This window comes from Teleopsis dalmanni, chromosome 1 (assembly GCF_002237135.1).
Source record: "Teleopsis dalmanni isolate 2A chromosome 1, ASM223713v2, whole genome shotgun sequence".
Lineage (NCBI taxonomy): Eukaryota > Metazoa > Arthropoda > Insecta > Diptera > Diopsidae > Teleopsis > Teleopsis dalmanni.
In genome coordinates this window covers 40,555,601-40,574,712 of record NC_051846.1, presented here as the reverse complement: position 1 = coordinate 40,574,712, position 19,112 = coordinate 40,555,601, and the positions used below count along the sequence as shown (strand labels likewise).

At 33.3% G+C, this 19,112-nt stretch overlaps 1 protein-coding gene across 1 annotated transcript; it reads right to left on the bottom strand.

The window, feature by feature from the left end:
* Window positions 1-1,067: 1,067 nt before the first annotated feature.
* On the bottom strand, window positions 1,068-2,528 carry LOC119679974 (nucleolar protein dao-5-like). Its single transcript, XM_038092580.1, has one exon. The coding sequence runs from the start codon at window positions 2,526-2,528 to the stop codon at window positions 1,068-1,070; it is 1,461 nt and encodes a 486-aa protein (XP_037948508.1).
* Between the last annotated feature and the right edge of the window lie 16,584 nt (window positions 2,529-19,112).

Below are 19,112 nucleotides of genomic sequence, written 5' to 3'. Positions count from 1 at the left end.
GTCTAATATATCTTTTGTAACTGGTTTTGTTATATCAAGTGGTTTTGGAACGACAATGGCAGAAAGTTTTTGATCAATCTTGTCTGTCGGTTTGGGTTCAGTGAGTGGTTTGGGTAAAACATCGTCCTTTGTATCTTGTGGTTTTGGTTTCAGTTCAGGAATCTTTTCCTTATGAAGACCAAACTCATCGTCAGAAGATTCATCGTTAAATACGTCTTTTGTAACTGGTTTTGGTACATCAAGTGGTTTTGGAATAACAAGGTCAGAAGGTTTGTGATCAATCTTATCTGTCGGTTTGGGTTCAGTGAGTGGTTTGGACAAAACATCGTCCTTTGTATCTTGTGGTTTTGGTTTCAGTTCAGGAATCTTTTCTTTATGAAGACCAAACTCATCGTCAGAAGATTCATCGTCAAATACGTCTTTTGTAACTGGTTTTGTTATATCAAGTGGTTTTGGAATGACAATGGCAGAAGGTTTTTGATCAATCTTGTCTGTCGGTTTTGGTTCAGTGAGTGTTTTGGGTAAAACATCGTCCTTTGTATCTTGTGGTTTTGGTTTCATTTCAGGAATCTTTTCCTTATGAAGATGAAACTCATCGTCAGAAGATTCATCGTCAAATACATCTTTTGTAACTGGTTTTGTTATATCAAGTGGTTTTGGAATGACAATGTCAGAAGGTTTTTGATCAATCTTATCTGTCGGTTTGGGTTCAGTGAGTGGTTTGGACAAAACATCGTCCTTTGTATCTTGTGGTTTTGGTTTCAGTTCAAGAATCTTTTTCTTATGAAGACCAAACTCATCGTCAGAAGATTCATCATCAAATACATCTTTTGTAACTGGTTTTGTTACATCAAGTGGTTTTGGAATAACAACGTCAGAAGGCTTTGTGATCCAATCTGTGGTCTGTCGGTTTCGGCGTTTCAGTGAGGCTGTTTTGTGGTATAATCACTCGTCCTTTGTATCTTGTGTTTGGTTTCATTTTCAGAATCTATTTCGCTTAATAAACACTGCAACTCCATCGTTCAGAAGATTCAATCGTCAAACTACATCTCTTTGTAGCGGTTTTGTTATATTTCAAGTGGTTTGGGGAATAACAACGTCAGAGGTTTGTGATCAATCTTATCTGTCGGTTTGGGTTCAGTGAGTGGTTTGGACAAAACATCGTTATTTGTATCTTGTGGTTTTGGTTTCAATTCAGGAATCTTGTCCTTATGAAGACCAAACTCATCATCAGAAAATTCATCGTCAAATACATCTTTTGTAACTGGTTTTGTTACATCAAGTGGTTTTGGAATAACAACGTCAGAAGGTTTTTGATCAATCTTGTCTGTCGGTTTGGGTTCGGAAAGTGTTTTGGGTAAAACATCGTCCTTTGTATCCTGTGGTTTTGGTTTCCTTTCAGAAATCTTTTCCTTATGAAGACCAAACTCATCGTCAGAAGATTCATCATCAAACACATTTTTTGTAACTGGTTTTGTTATATCAAGTGGTTTTGGAATAACAACGTCAGAAGGTTTGTGATCAATCTTATCTGTCGGTTTGGGTTCTGTGAGTGGTTTAGACAAAACGTCGTCCTTTGTATCTTGTGGTTTTGGTTTCATTTCAGGAATCTTGTCCTTATGAAGACCAAACTCATCGTCAGAAGATTCATCGTCTAATATATCTTTTGTAACTGGTTTTGTTATATCAAGTGGTTTTGGAACGACAATGGCAGAAAGTTTTTGATCAATCTTGTCTGTCGGTTTGGGTTCAGTGAGTGGTTTGGGTAAAACATCGTCCTTTGTATCTTGTGGTTTTGGTTTCAGTTCAGGAATCTTTTCCTTATGAAGACCAAACTCATCGTCAGAAGATTCATCGTTAAATACGTCTTTTGTAACTGGTTTTGGTACATCAAGTGGTTTTGGAATAACAAGGTCAGAAGGTTTGTGATCAATCTTATCTGTCGGTTTGGGTTCAGTGAGTGGTTTGGACAAAACATCGTCCTTTGTATCTTGTGGTTTTGGTTTCAGTTCAGGAATCGTTTCCTTATGAAGACCAAACTCATCGTCAGAAGATTCATCGTCAAATACGTCTTTTGTAACTGGTTTTGTTATATCAAGTGGTTTTGGAATGACAATGGCAGAAGGTTTTTGATCAATCTTGTCTGTCGGTTTGGGTTCAGTGAGTGGTTTGGACAAAACATCGTCCTTTGTATCTTGTGGTTTTGGTTTCACTTCAGGAATCTTTTCCTTATGAAGACCAAACTCATCGTCAGAAGATTCATCGTCAAATACATCTTTTGTAACTGGTTTTGTTACATCAAGTGGTTTTGGAATAACAACGTCAGAAGGTTTTTGATCAATCTTATCTGTCGGTTTGGGTTCAGTGAGTGGTTTAGACAAAACATCGTCCTTTGTATCTTGTGGTTTTGGTTTCAGTTCAAGAATCTTTTTCTTATGAAGACCAAACTCATCGTCAGAAGATTCATCATCAAATACATCTTTTGTAACTGGTTTTGTTACATCAAGTGGCTTTTGTTGAATGACCATTAGCAAGAAGGTTTGTGATCCAATCTTATCTGTCGGTTTGGGTTCAGTGAGTGGTTTAGATCAAACATCGTCCTTTGTATCTTGTGATTTTGTTTTCAGTTCAGGAATCTTGCTTCCTTATTGAAGACCAAACTTCATCGTCAGAAGATCATTCGTCAATACATTCTTTTGAAATGGTTTTGTTACATCAGTGGTTTGGATAACAAACCGTCAGAGGTTGTCATCAATCTTGTCTGTCGGTTTAGGTTCAGAAAGTGTTTGGGGTTAAAAACATCGTTCCTTTTATCTTGTGGGTTTTTGGTTTAAAGTTCAGGAATCATTTTCCTTATGAAGGACCAATTCATCGTCAGAGTTCATCGTCAAGTTACATCTTTTGTAACTGCTTTTGTTTATATCAAGTTGGGGTTTTGAATGGACAATGGCAGAAGGTTTTTGATTCAATTTGTCGGGTCGGTTTGGGTTCAGGAGTGGTTTGGACAAAACTATAGGTTCCTTTGTATTTGTGCTTTCTTTGGTTTCGTTCAGGAATCTTTTCCTTATGAAGACCAAACTCATCGTCAGAAGATTCATCGTCAAATACATCTTTTGTAACTGGTTTTGTTACATCAAGTGGTTTTGGAATAACAACGTCAGAAGGTTTGTGATCAATCTTATCTGTCGGTTTGGGTTCAGTGAGTGGTTTGGACAAAACATCGTCCTTTGTATCTTGTGGTTTTGGTTTCAATTCAGGAATCTTTTCCTTATGAAGACCAAACTCATCGTCAGAAGATTCATCGTCAAATACATCTTTTGTAACTGGTTTTGTTATATCAAGTGGTTTTGGAATAACAACGTCAGAAGGTTTTTGATCAATCTTGTCTGTCGGTTTGGGTTCAGTGAGTGTTTTGGGTAAAACATCGTCCTTTGTATCTTGTGGTTTTGGTTTCATTTCAGGAATCTTTTCCTTATGAAGACCAAACTCATCGTCAGAAGATTCATCGTCAAATACATCTTTTGTAACTGGTTTTGTTATATCAAGTGGTTTTGGAATAACAACGTCAGAAGGTTTGTGATCAATCTTATCTGTCGGTTTGGGTTCAGTGAGTGGTTTGGACAAAACATCGTCCTTTGTATCTTGTGGTTTTGGTTTCATTTCAGGAATCTTTTCCTTATGAAGACCAAACTCATCGTCAGAAGATTCATCGTCAAATACATCTTTTGTAACTGGTTTTGTTATATCAAGTGGTTTTGGAATGACAATGTCAGAAGGTTTGTGATCAATCTTATCTGTCGGTTTGGGTTCAGTGAGTGGTTTGGACAAAACATCGTCCTTTGTATCTTGTGGTTTTGGTTTCAGTTCAGGAATCTTTTCCTTATGAAGACCAAACTCATCGTCAGAAGATTCATCGTCAAATACATCTTTTGTAACTGGTTTTGTTACATCAAGTGGTTTTGGAATAACAACGTCAGAAGGTTTGTGATCAATCTTATCTGTCGGTTTGGGTTCAGTGAGTGGTTTGGACAAAACATCGTCCTTTGTATCTTGTGGTTTTGGTTTCAGTTCAGGAATCTTTTCCTTATGAAGACCAAACTCATCGTCAGAAGATTCATCGTCAAATACATCTTTTGTAACTGGTTTTGTTATATCAAGTGGTTTTGGAATAACAACGTCAGAAGGTTTGTGATCAATCTTATCTGTCGGTTTGGGTTCAGTGAGTGGTTTGGACAAAACATCGTCCTTTGTATCTTGTGGTTTTGGTTTCAGTTCAGGAATCTTTTCCTTATGAAGACCAAACTCATCGTCAGAAGATTCATCGTCAAATACATCTTTTGTAACTGGTTTTGTTATATCAAGTGGTTTTGGAATGACAATGGCAGAAGGTTTTTGATCAATCTTGTCTGTCGGTTTGGGTTCAGTGAGTGTTTTGGGTAAAACATCGTCCTTTGTATCTTGTGGTTTTGGTTTCAGTTCAGGAATCTTTTCCTTATGAAGACCAAACTCATCATCAGAAAATTCATCGTCAAATACATCTTTTGTAACTGGTTTTGTTACATCAAGTGGTTTTGGAATAGCAACGTCAGGTTTGTGATCAATCTTATCTGTCGGTTTGGGTTCAGTGAGTGGTTTGGACAAAACATCGTCCTTTGTATCTTGTGGTTTTGGTTTCAGTTCAGGAATCTTGTTCTTATGAAGACCAAACTCATCGTCAGAAGATTCATCGTCAAATACATCTTTTGTAACTGGATTTGTTATATCAAGTGGTTTCGGAATGACAACGTCAGAAGGTTTGTGATCAATCTTATCTGTCGGTTTGGGTTCAGTGAGTGGTTTAGACAAAACACCGTCCTTTGTATCTTGTGGTTTTGGTTTCAGTTCAGGAATCTTTTCCTTATGAAGACCAAACTCATCGTCAGAAGATTCATCGTCAAATACATCTTTTGTAACTGGTTTTGTTATATCAAGTGGTTTTGGAATGACAACGTCAGAAGGTTTGTGATCAATCTTATCTGTCGATTTGGGTTCAGTGAGTGGTTTGGACAAAACTTCGTCCTTTGTTTCTTGTGGTTTTGGTTTCAGTTCAGGAATCTTTTCCTTATGAAGACCAAACTCATCGTCAGAAGATTCATCGTCAAATACATCTTTTGTAACTGGTTTTGTTACATCAAGTGGTTTTGGAATAACAACGTCAGGTTTGTGATCAATCTTATCTGTCGGTTTGGGTTCAGTGAGTGGTTTGGACAAAACATCGTCCTTTGTATCTTGTGGTTTTGGTTTCAGTTCAGGAATCTTGTCCTTATGAAGACCAAACTCATCATCAGAAGATTCATCGTCAAATACATCTTTCGTAACTGGTTTTGTTACATCAAGTGGTTTTGGAATGACAACGTCAGAAGGTTTGTGATCAATTTTATCTGTCGGATTGGGTTCAGAAAGTGTTTTGGGCAAAACATAGTCCGAAGATTCATCGTCAAATACATCTTTTGTAACTGGTTTTGTTATATCAAGTGGTTTTGGAATAACAACGTCAGAAGGTTTGTGATCAATCTTATCTGTCGGTTTGGGTTCAGTGAGTGGTTTAGACAAAACATCGTCCTTTGTATCTTGTGCTTTTGGTTTCATTTCAGGAATCTTTTCCTTATGAAGACCAAACTCATCATCAGAAGATTCATCGTCAAATACATCTTTTGTAACTGGTTTTGTTACATCAAGTGGTTTTGGAATGACAATGGCAGAAGGTTTTTGATCAATCTTGTCTGTCGGTTTAGGTTCAGAAAGTGTTTTGGGTAAAACATCGTCCTTTGTATCTTGTGGTTTTGGTTTCATTTCAGGAATCTTTATCTTATGAAGACAAAACTCATCATCAGAAAATTCATCGTCAAATACGTCTTTTGTAACTGGTTTTGTTACATCAAGTGGTTTTGGAATGACAACGTCAGAAGGCTTTTGATCAATCTTGTCTGTCGGTTTGGGTTCAGTTAGTGGTTTGGACAAAACATCGTCCTTTGTATCTTGTAGTTTTGGTTTCATTTCAGGAATCTTTTTCTTGTGAAGACCAAACTCATCGTCAGAAGATTCATCATCAAACACATCTTGTGTAACTGGTTTTGTTACATCAAGTGGTTTTGGAATAACAACGTCAGAAGGTTTGTGATCAATCTTATCTGTCGGTTTGGGTTCAGTGAGTGGTTTGGACAAAACATCGTCCTTTGTATCTTGTGGTTTTGGTTTCAGTTCAGGAATCTTTTCCTTATGAAGACCAAACTCATCGTCAGAAGATTCATCGTCAAATACATCTTTTGTAACTGGTTTTGTTACATCAAGTGGTTTTGGAATAACAACGTCAGAAGGTTTGTGATCAATCTTGTCTGTCGGTTTGGGTTCAGTGAGTGGTTTGGACAAAACATCGTCCTTTGTATCTTGTGGTTTTGGTTTCAGTTCAGGAATCTTTTCCTTATGAAGACCAAACTCATCGTCAGAAGATTCATCGTCAAATACATCTTTTGTAACTGGTTTTGTTATATCAAGTGGTTTTGGAATAACAACGTCAGAAGGTTTGTGATCAATCTTATCTGTCGGTTTGGGTTCAGTGAGTGGTTTGGACAAAACATCGTTATTTGTATCTTGTGGTTTTGGTTTCAATTCAGGAATCTTGTCCTTATGAAGACCAAACTCATCATCAGAAAATTCATCGTCAAATACATCTTTTGTAACTGGTTTTGTTACATCAAGTGGTTTTGGAATAACAACGTCAGAAGGTTTTTGATCAATCTTGTCTGTCGGTTTGGGTTCGGAAAGTGTTTTGGGTAAAACATCGTCCTTTGTATCCTGTGGTTTTGGTTTCCTTTCAGAAATCTTTTCCTTATGAAGACCAAACTCATCGTCAGAAGATTCATCATCAAACACATTTTTTGTAACTGGTTTTGTTATATCAAGTGGTTTTGGAATAACAACGTCAGAAGGTTTGTGATCAATCTTATCTGTCGGTTTGGGTTCTGTGAGTGGTTTAGACAAAACGTCGTCCTTTGTATCTTGTGGTTTTGGTTTCATTTCAGGAATCTTGTCCTTATGAAGACCAAACTCATCGTCAGAAGATTCATCGTCTAATATATCTTTTGTAACTGGTTTTGTTATATCAAGTGGTTTTGGAACGACAATGGCAGAAAGTTTTTGATCAATCTTGTCTGTCGGTTTGGGTTCAGTGAGTGGTTTGGGTAAAACATCGTCCTTTGTATCTTGTGGTTTTGGTTTCAGTTCAGGAATCTTTTCCTTATGAAGACCAAACTCATCGTCAGAAGATTCATCGTTAAATACGTCTTTTGTAACTGGTTTTGGTACATCAAGTGGTTTTGGAATAACAAGGTCAGAAGGTTTGTGATCAATCTTATCTGTCGGTTTGGGTTCAGTGAGTGGTTTGGACAAAACATCGTCCTTTGTATCTTGTGGTTTTGGTTTCAGTTCAGGAATCGTTTCCTTATGAAGACCAAACTCATCGTCAGAAGATTCATCGTCAAATACGTCTTTTGTAACTGGTTTTGTTATATCAAGTGGTTTTGGAATGACAATGGCAGAAGGTTTTTGATCAATCTTGTCTGTCGGTTTGGGTTCAGTGAGTGGTTTGGACAAAACATCGTCCTTTGTATCTTGTGGTTTTGGTTTCACTTCAGGAATCTTTTCCTTATGAAGACCAAACTCATCGTCAGAAGATTCATCGTCAAATACATCTTTTGTAACTGGTTTTGTTACATCAAGTGGTTTTGGAATAACAACGTCAGAAGGTTTTTGATCAATCTTATCTGTCGGTTTGGGTTCAGTGAGTGGTTTAGACAAAACATCGTCCTTTGTATCTTGTGGTTTTGGTTTCAGTTCAAGAATCTTTTTCTTATGAAGACCAAACTCATCGTCAGAAGATTCATCATCAAATACATCTTTTGTAACTGGTTTTGTTACATCAAGTGGTTTTGGAATAACAACGTCAGAAGGTTTGTGATCAATCTTATCTGTCGGTTTGGGTTCAGTGAGTGGTTTGGACAAAACATCGTCCTTTGTATCTTGTGGTTTTGGTTTCAATTCAGGAATCTTGTCCTTATGAAGACCAAACTCATCATCAGAAGATTCATCGTCAAATACATCTTTTGTAACTGGTTTTGTTATATCAAGTGGTTTTGGAATGACAATGTCAGAAGGTTTTTGATCAATCTTGTCTGTCGGTTTGGGTTCAGAAAGTGTTTTGGGTAAAACATCGTCCTTTGTATCTTGTGGTTTTGGTTTCATTTCAGGAATCTTTTCCTTATGAAGACCAAACTCATCGTCAGAAGATTCATCGTCAAACACATTTTTTGTAACTGGTTTTGTTATATCAAGTGGTTTTGGAATAACAACGTCAGAAGGTTTGTGATCAATCTTATCTGTCGGTTTGGGTTCTGTGAGTGGTTTAGACAAAACATCGTCCTTTGTATCTTGTGGTTTTGGTTTCATTTCAGGAATCTTGTCCTTATGAAGACCAAACTCATCGTCAGAAGATTCATCGTCTAATATATCTTTTGTAACTGGTTTTGTTATATCAAGTGGTTTTGGAACGACAATGGCAGAAAGTTTTTGATCAATCTTGTCTGTCGGTTTGGGTTCAGTGAGTGGTTTGGGTAAAACATCGTCCTTTGTATCTTGTGGTTTTGGTTTCCTTTCAGGAATCTTTTCCTTATGAAGACCAAACTCATCGTCAGAAGATTCATCGTCAAATACATCTTTTGTAACTGGTTTTGGTACATCAAGTGGTTTTGGAATAACAAGGTCAGAAGGTTTGTGATCAATCTTATCTGTCGGTTTGGGTTCAGTGAGTGGTTTGGACAAAACATCGTCCTTTGTATCTTGTGGTTTTGGTTTCAGTTCAGGAATCGTTTCCTTATGAAGACCAAACTCATCGTCAGAAGATTCATCGTCAAATACGTCTTTTGTAACTGGTTTTGTTATATCAAGTGGTTTTGGAATGACAATGGCAGAAGGTTTTTGATCAATCTTGTCTGTCGGTTTGGGTTCAGTGAGTGGTTTGGACAAAACATCGTCCTTTGTATCTTGTGGTTTTGGTTTCACTTCAGGAATCTTTTCCTTATGAAGACCAAACTCATCGTCAGAAGATTCATCGTCAAATACATCTTTTGTAACTGGTTTTGTTACATCAAGTGGTTTTGGAATAACAACGTCAGAAGGTTTTTGATCAATCTTATCTGTCGGTTTGGGTTCAGTGAGTGGTTTGGACAAAACATCGTCCTTTGTATCTTGTGGTTTTGGTTTCATTTCAGGAATCTTTTTCTTATGAAGACCAAACTCATCGTCAGAAGATTCATCGTCAAATACATCTTTTGTAACTGGTTTTGTTACATCAAGTGGTTTTGGAATGACAATGGCAGAAGGTTTTTGATCAATCTTGTCTGTCGGTTTGGGTTCAGTGAGTGGTTTGGACAAAACATCGTCCTTTGTATCTTGTGGTTTTGGTTTCATTCAGGAATCTTTTCCTTATGAAGACCAAACTCATCGTCAGAAGATTCATCGTCAAACACATCTTTTGTAACTGGTTTTGTTACATCAAATGGTTTTGGAATAACAACGTCAGAAGGTTTGTGATCAATTTTATCTGTCGGTTTGGGTTCAGTGAGTGGTTTGGACAAAACATAGTCCTTTGAATTGTGGTTTTGGTTTCGGTTCAGGAATCTTTTCCTTATGAAGACCAAACTCATCGTCAGAAGATTCATCGTCAAATACATCTTTTGTAACTGGTTTTGTTATATTAAGCGGTTTTGGAATGACAATGTCAGAAGGTTTGTGATCAATCTTATCTGTCGGTTTGGGTTCAGTGAGTGGTTTGGAAAAAACATCGTCCTTTGTATCTTGTGGTTTTGGTTTCATTTCAGGAATCTTTTCCTTATGAAGACCAAACTCATCGTCAGAAGATTCATCGTCAAATACATCTTTTGTAACTGGTTTTGTTATATCAAGTGGTTTTGGAATGACAATGGCAGAAGGTTTTTGATCAATCTCGTCTGTCGGTTTGGGTTCAGTGAGTGCTTTGGGTAAAACATCGTCCTTTGTATCTTGTGGTTTTGGTTTCATTCCAGGAATCTTTTCCTTATAAAGACCAAACTCATCGTCAGAAGATTCATCGTCAAATATATCTTTTGTAACTGGTTTTGTTACATCAAGTGGTTTTGGAATAACAACATCAGAAGGTTTGTGATCAATCTTATCTGTCGGTTTGAGTTCAGTGAGTGGTTTGGACAAAACATAGTCCTTTGTATCTTGTGGTTTTGGTTTCAATTCAGGAATCTTGTCCTTATGAAGACCAAACTCATCGTCAGAAGATTCATCGTCAAATACATCTTTTATAACTGGTTTTGTTATATCAAGTGGTTTTGGAATGACAATGGCAGAAGGTTTGTGATCAATCTTATCTGTCGGTTTGGGTTCAGTGAGTGGTTTGGAAAAAACATCGTCCTTTGTATCTTGTGGTTTTGGTTTCATTTCAGGAATCGTTTCCTTATGAAGACCAAACTCATCGTCAGAAGATTCATCGTCAAATACATCTTTTGTAACTGGTTTTGTTATATCAAGTGGTTTTGGAATGACAATGGCAGAAGGTTTTTGATCAATCTTGTCAGTCGATTTGGGTTCAGTGAGTGGTTTGGACAAAACATAGTCCTTTGTATCTTGTGGTTTTGGTTTCATTTCAGAAATCTTTTCCTTATAAAGACCAAACTCATCGTCAGAAGATTCATCGTCAAATACATCTTTTGTAACTGGTTTTGTTATATCAAGTGGTTTTGGAATAACAACGTCAGAAGGTTTGAGATCAATCTTATCTGTCGGTTTGGGTTCAGTGAGTGGTTTGGACAAAACATCGTCCTTTGTATCTTGTGGTTTTGGTTTCACTTCAGGAATCTTGTCCTTATGAAGACCAAACTCATCGTCAAATACATCTTTTGTAACTGGTTTTGTTATATCAAGTGGCTTAGGAATAACAATGGCAGAAGGTTTTTGATCAATCTTATCTGTCGGTTTTGGTTCAGAAAGCGTTTTGGGTAAAACATCGTCCTTTGTATCTTGTGGTTTTGGTTTCAGTTCAGGAATCTTGTCCTTATGAAGATCAAACTCATCGTCAGAAGATTCATCGTCAAATACATCTTTTGTAACTGGTTTTGTTACATCAAGTGGTTTTGGAATGACAATGGCTGAAGGTTTTTGATCAATCTTATCTGTCGGTTTGAGTTCAGTGAGTGGTTTGGATAAAATATCTTCTTTTGTATCTTGTGGTTGTGGTTTCATTTCAGGAATCTTGTTCTTATGAAGACCAAACTCATCGTCAGAAGATTCATCGTCAAATACATCTTTTGTAACTGGATTTGTCATATCAAGTGCTTTTGAAATAATAATGTCAAAAGGTTTTTGATCAATCTTTTCTGTCGGTTTAGGTTCAGTGAGTGTTTTGGGTAAAACATCGTCCTTTGTATCTTGTGGTTTTGGTTTCATTTCAGGAATCTTTATCTTATGAAGACAAAACTCATCATCAGAAAATTCATCGTCAAATACGTCTTTTGTAACTGGTTTTGTTACATCAAGTGGTTTTGGAATGACAACGTCAGAAGGCTTTTGATCAATCTTGTCTGTCGGTTTGGGTTCAGTTAGTGGTTTGGACAAAACATCGTCCTTTGTATCTTGTGGTTTTGGTTTCATTTCAGGAATCTTTTTCTTGTGAAGACCAAACTCATCGTCAGAAGATTCATCATCAAATACATCTTGTGTAACTGGTTTTGTTACATCAAGTGGTTTTGGAATAACAACGTCAGAAGGTTTTTGATCAATCTTATCTGTCGGTTTTGGTTCAGTGAGTGTTTTGGGTAAAATATCTTCTTTTGTATCTTGTGGTTTTGGTTTCATTTCAGGAATCTTTTCCTTATGAAGACCAAACTCATCGTCAGAAGATTCATCGTCAAATACATCTTTTGTAACTGGTTTTGTTATATCAAGTGGTTTTGGAATGACAATGTCAGAAGGTTTTTGATCAATCTTGTCTGTCGGTTTGGGTTCAGTGAGTGGTTTGGATAAAATATCTTCTTTTGTATCTTGTGGTTTTGGTTTCATTTCAGGAATCTTGTTCTTATGAAGACCAAACTCATCGTCAGAAGATTCATCGTCAAATACATCTTTTGTAACTGGTTTTGTTATATCAAGTGCTTTTGGAATAATAATGTCAAAAGGTTTTTGATCAGTCTTTTCTGTCAATTTGAGTTCAGTGAATGGTTTGGATAAGATGTCGTCGTTTTTGTCTTGTGGTCGAGTTTCATAAATTTTTGTATTTTCAAAACTAAATTGAATTTCTTCTTTAAGAGTGATTTTGCTAGTTTCAACCGTATGTGAAGATGTACTATCAGAAAGTTTTTTATGAAGTTCATCTCTTGATGTTTTTTCAAGTATTGTGTCATGTAAAACGTTGCTTTTAATATCCTTTGTTTTGTATTCAGTACTTCTTGAGATAAGGAGATCATATTCTTCTTCGGAAGAATCATCTTCCGAGCCAATTTTAAACATGGGTTTTTTAATTTTGTCAACTGGCAAGGAAATATTAACGTTCGTAGGTTTTTCATTAGATATGTCAGTAAGTCGTGGTTCCATTTTTATGTTAAATGAAATTTGGTCAAATTTGTGCTCAGTTATTTGTTCGGCAGTTTTAATAATATTATTTTCAATTTGTTTTTTGTGTTCTGTTCGATCTTCATCCTTTAGTTCGTAAATAGTTTCACGTTTTTGAGAAACGATATCAGAAGTCTCTTGATAAATTTTTTCTGGAGATTTGAGTGCAGGTAGTACAGTAGTTAATGTAATATCACTTTTGTCTCTTTTTGTGAATTCTGTAGCTTTATCAGTGTGCATAACTATTGTCTTACTAATAATAGAGTCTTCTGTCAAACTATCTTTAAGTATTGGTGTCACACTTTTATTACTTTGTTTTGCCACCGCATAAGCTTCAACAATCTCAGAACTAGTATGGTCGATTTTCGGTATTTTTTCGGTTTGGAAAGGACTTGTTTCTATGTCTACATCTTCTGCAACTGTTATTTCAGCTGTGCTAACAATGGTTTTATCTTTTTCATGATCAAGTATTAATTTTGAAGTGCTAATATTTTCAAGTTTAATCGCTGTATCAGAGGATTTTTGATATAATTGGTCTTTCAAATTCTCTTTAAATTTTGATGTAATTGTTTTAGTTTCTATTGAACTTGTTTTGACAGTTTCTGTAGTCTGTATAATATTTTTACTTTGCTCTTCTACATATACTATATGTTTGTCTAATTTGTCTCTAAGTATATTTTCTGTTGAGACATCAGATAGCTGTAAATGTGCTATTAATTCGTTATTTTTATTAAATTTAACAAAGGAAGTATTTTTTTCTGCTATATCTTCATCTGATGAAGATTCGTGAGTAGTCAAATGTGTAGGAAATTTTATATTTTCTGTATCTTGTTTAGAAGCTATATTATCTATATGTGCAAAAGATTCCAATTTGTGTTCAAAAACTTCTGCGTCATGCAATTTATCTCTTTTTTGAGTTATAATACTGATTTCGTTATTTATTTTAAAGTCAAATTTATTATCAATATCACTAGCTTTTGTTTCAACTGATAGTGGGAAGCCCGATTCATTTGAAATATTGGTGACATTCTCTATTGGAAAACTATTATCACATATAGTTTTTTCAATTTCAATTTTCGATATATTTTGCTGAGATTCACTAAAGTTTCTTTGCGCTTTTCCTAGTGTTGCTTTTTCATATTCCAAAAACAATTGTGTATGCTCTTTTATTGTAGTTTTTCTAAAATCTTTCAAAGTTTCAAATTTTCTAACTTCCAGTGAATCTATATACATATCCTCTATGTTATCTTTCTCTGCTTTTATTATATTATATTCTTGAGACAAAATTTTATTTGCATATTTATTTTCTCTATCATCTTTTTTTTCTAACACTAGTATCTCATTTTCTTTAGACGTGATTTCAGCAACATATTTAAATGTTTCGTTTTCTTTTTCATATAGTTCATCTTTAGAAAATATATCTACATCTTTATCTGTTTTATTAACTTTTTCAACGACATTGTCTTTAGGGAAAATATCTACATATTTATCTATTTTACTATAATCTTGATCTACTAATAATATAGTCTTCTCTTTAGATATAGTCTTATCTATATATTCATCAATATCTTTCGACAAATTGTCAAACATTTTCGTAATATCTGCAACTTTTTTCTTTGAGACCCGTTTTTCACATATTTCTTCTACAGGTGTTGTGATATTTTCCGGTGTTTTTACAGGTGAACATGTAATATTTTCTATTTGAGATTTGGTTCTTGCAAGATTTTTTAAAACAACATCTGTTTCACTTAATATTTGGGCTTCAATTGCTGAAAGATCTGGTAATACTTTATGTTCTTTATTTTCGGTTGCATTTTCAAACATCTTCGTAATATCTGCCACTTTTCTTTTTGCAAACTGTTTTTCGCACACTTCTTCGACTTCAAATTCTTGATTTTCTTGTGCTCGTACTGGAGAAAGTGTTATCTCTTCAACTAGTGGGCTCTTCTTAATCAGTTTATCAATGATCACATCAGTTTCACTTAATATCTGACTTTCAAGATAATCTAAATTAAGTTCTTTATTATCAATTTCACGATTTTTTATATTAAATGGTGCTGCTTCTAAAGAAGGGATTGAACATATGTTCTCAAATTGTTGTATCACTTCCTTAACTTTAGGTAAGTCTTCAATTTCTTTATAATCATCTAGTGGCAAAACTTGCTTTTGTTCTTGGAATATTATTGCCATTTCTTTTTCTGGTTGCTTTTCCATACATATTTCTTCTAATTCATCAGGTACTAATTGTTTATGTATAATCTGTTTATCTAAAAATATCTCACATACTTCAGGATCTTTTAAATCATCCGCAACTTCAATCACTTTTTGTTTTACACATTTTTTTTCACATATTTCTTCCTGAATTAATTGCTTATTTGGTATTTCCTTTTCAATCGCCTCAATAGGAGATAGTTTTACCACCTCTATTGGCGGTTCGTGAGATATCATCTTTTCTAGTGCAATATCAACATCAGTAAGTATTTGATTCTCAAGACTTAATATATCGATCTCATTTTTCGAAATTTCACGTTTATGTATAATAAATGGCACAGCCTCTAAATTGCAAGTAGACAACTTGTTCTCAAAACGCTGCACCACGTCTTTGACAGCGGGTGCCATATCACCTATATCATTAAATGCAAGTTGCTTTGTAAGTTCCTGAGATAAATTCGTACTGTTTTCTAATTGTAAAATTCTTTGCTTAACATCACTGTATTCCTTAACATCTGCTAAAATATCCTTATCACTTTTTATGTCCACATCAGTTTTACTAATGGGGATCTCAGCCTTATCATTTGTATCAGTTAGTAATTTCATTGGTGCACCTAAATGATTTGTGTCATATTTCGTGGTAATTGTTTCAGTTATGATTTTCGTAGTAGTTTGACTACTTCCACTCATTTCTGGAAATGAGGTAGTGTCTCTAGAACTGGTTTCATCGTATATAACAAACATTTCATGTGGCGACTTTTCAGTTTCAACAGTTTTTGTAAATGCATTAGGTTTTACATTGCGAATACTGTAGTGCTCTGTTGTTCATATTGTATAACCCGGGTTTGTCAAAAATACGTGTATATTATCATATAAGGATAAATTTGAAAATTTTAGAAACGATAATTCATTGAAAGCAAATCCGTGGTTAAATAGAGAAAGGTAAAGGCACGAAGTAAAGTAATAATCACAATTAACATCACATATATAGAGCTTGTATTTTAAGGTTTTAATATAAATTTATATATAGTATGTATTTAAGTGTAAATAAATGTTAATTTACATTGAGGATGCGTTCAAATCATATGAATTGGCAACATGCAGTTATATGTAAATGAATATATATCAATTTGGAGCATCATGTGGTTGCAGCTGCATATATGTGTTCATGTTAGTGATAGCAGTGACATTTACATATAAGTATATACTATATTTATTGTATATATAAAAAAAGCAACTTAAATGTAAATAAATAAGCTAGCTATGCTCCAAATATTCTTGCGATATTGCGCATATACAAAACTAATTAGTTTCTTTAGCTGCGATATGATATGATATTCATATGTTATACGAGGTCGTGGATAATATTTAGTAATTCATATTTATAATACAATACATATATTGATTAGATGATTAAAGAGAATACTTATATTAGCAAAAAATAATATTACAAACAATTTTCTTCTATTTTACGTTTGCAGTTCTTAAACGAAATCTCATCAAAATATTTATTATTGAGTGTACGTAATTAATATAAGAAATTATTTCAGATCCACAACATTTGAAGTTGCAGCCACGACATCATATAACACAGACTTTGGCATTAATGAGATATATATATATATATATGTATATATATTATTACAATAAGTTATAATTTTTATAAAGTTATTGTTAATTTTTATACTTTACTTTTAACATCAATTAAGCAATCAGCCAATTTTACATAAGCCAAAATAGTACCACTAATGCAGGTGCAGTTAATTAACATTAATTAATATTGTTTTATATTTTTAAATCAATGATTTACAAAACAAAGAATTGTTTAACACAAATATATGGGCTCAAATAATAATAATAAAAATACATTTAATAATAGTTAAATAAAAATTTTAGAGCACTACACATTAGCAGCTTACATATATATAAACAAATTTTTTATATTAAACTGATGTTATAAATATTATCTTTGTTAGTAATGCAAATTAAATTAGTAAATTAGAAAATAATAAAATAAAATAATATTTGGCTATGGAATTCATATCATCAATGCCATGAAATATATTGTGTTTTCTTCTATTTCTTTATTTGTATTAATTTATTTACTTCAGAAACTCGTTGTTATATAAATATTATATGGTTTAAAGAACAAAACAAACACTAGTTATACCTATATTTTTTTTTAAATAACCTGAGAAAAGATAAGTATTTATTTACGACATAATTTAAAGTCGTTCGAATCAATATATTCTTATCCTTGTTATTGTTAATGATATAAATTATATAAAATTTAAATACCCAAAAATCGACTTAAATTTTATACAATTCTTATAATAAGAAAATTAATTAAAAATCAAATATAAATTAATTTTAATTAATTAAAATTAAATTTTAAAAAAAAGTTATATAAAATTATATTTTCTATTTAGATTTAAAAAAATACTCTTTGTAGGTAAGGTTTGACTAGATGGTCTTAATATTGATTAAAAAAATTGTAACGACAGCCTCTTATGATACCATACACCATATAGTAAGGTAAAGGAAGAAATTATCTTCTTAAACCCCAGTTTTACCCACATTAAGTCATTTTTTTATATTGAGATACTTATACTGATATACTATGCTGACTGTTTTCAGTTCCATAATTTTACCAAAATAAAAATCTCCTAAGCAAAGCACAAAAATTAATTTATATATTTGTTGATTTAAAAATAAATTGATTTAATTAAGAGATTAATTGATTAATTAAAGGGTAGTATGTGAATTAAGAAATCATTGAAATAATCAAATATATTAAATTACCTTTATCAAGAACTCAAACTTGTCAAAATTCAAATTGCCCAAACAGTATGAGTAAATATTTTCACATAAATATAAAAGAGCTGACTTCTAAATAAATGTATACGGTATATAATATATCATAATTTTTATTTCAATTATAATTTTTTGTATAATGTAAAAGAGCATACCTAATGAAAAAGAATAAATTTATTAAACACTAAACTAATAGCATTAAAATCGAGGATACCTAAAACAGATCCAAAATCCAAAAATTTTAACCACTACATTTTGAATGGCATTAGTAAAGTATTAGTAAAATATTTTTAGAAGATGACAAGGAACTGTTTGGTCTTAAATTTAAAGAGAACATTGCATTACCCATCTTTAAGTTCACATTACAAATATTATATTTAGCAAGTTCAGTAACAAAAGGTAAAATAATTTTATGCAAAATATAATATTTCTCCAAAAAGCCCAATTGACTAGAACAAACATATAGAACTTTATACAGTTCAAAGATTCAGATTTTAAAATCTATTTAATAATATTAAACAAAGATTCAGATTCAGAGTTTAAAATCTATTAAATAATATTGAACAAACAATACCTTCTGCTCAAAAAGTATCCGGATTTTGTTGTTTTTTAACTACTTCTTAAGTAATAGACCTTTTTCAAAAATTATGAAAGGCTGTTATGTTGGTACACCCTTTCTTGACATATGGTACAAATTTGAGCGCCATCTATCAATTAGTTTGTTTACAGTAGCTGTTAATGTGAAACTACCTCAAGTGCATTTAGCGATTTTTACTATGGAAAATTCCACCGTCATCGCTCAGGCACCATATTCGCCAGATCTGGATCCGTGCGACTTTTTCCTGTTCCCGAAACTCCAATTGCTCCGTCGTGGTAAGCGTTTTGAGTCGATTCAAACCCCAAGAAAAAAAATGGTCGAAACTAACAACATTATAGAAAAAAGCGATGTATAACTTCATTTGAATTTATTAAGAAACTAATCACCACTTCAATTAAAAAAATCTAGTAAGATTGCAGTAATCTACATCACTAGAGTCATAAATCTCTATAACACTCTATTATGTCAAACTATCCATTAATATGTTCACTATAAATAATAGTGATAAAACAATGCATTGTTCTTTTTTTTCGTATATTTAGGCTTTATTTAAATATTTTTCAGAACATTAATAAAATATTTCACTTTAACATACATACATAAACAAAAGGTTCTTAACTTTATTACTTGATTGTTCCAGAACAAAAGTCTCAACTCAATATTTGCAAGATAATTTATTATTATATCTCGCGATTATGAAGAAGTGAAAAAACTTCGAAATATTGGCTATTTTTGTATGGGATCGAACTATTATATATAAATAAATATATATAAAAGCTTAATAACTGTCCAAAAAGTTTAC

What these genes read in the sequence shown, in the direction of transcription:
- LOC119679974 (XM_038092580.1), bottom strand. Translation starts at nt 2,528, where the DNA reads ATGGTCATTCAACAAAAGCCACTTGATGTAACAAAACCAGTTACAAAA.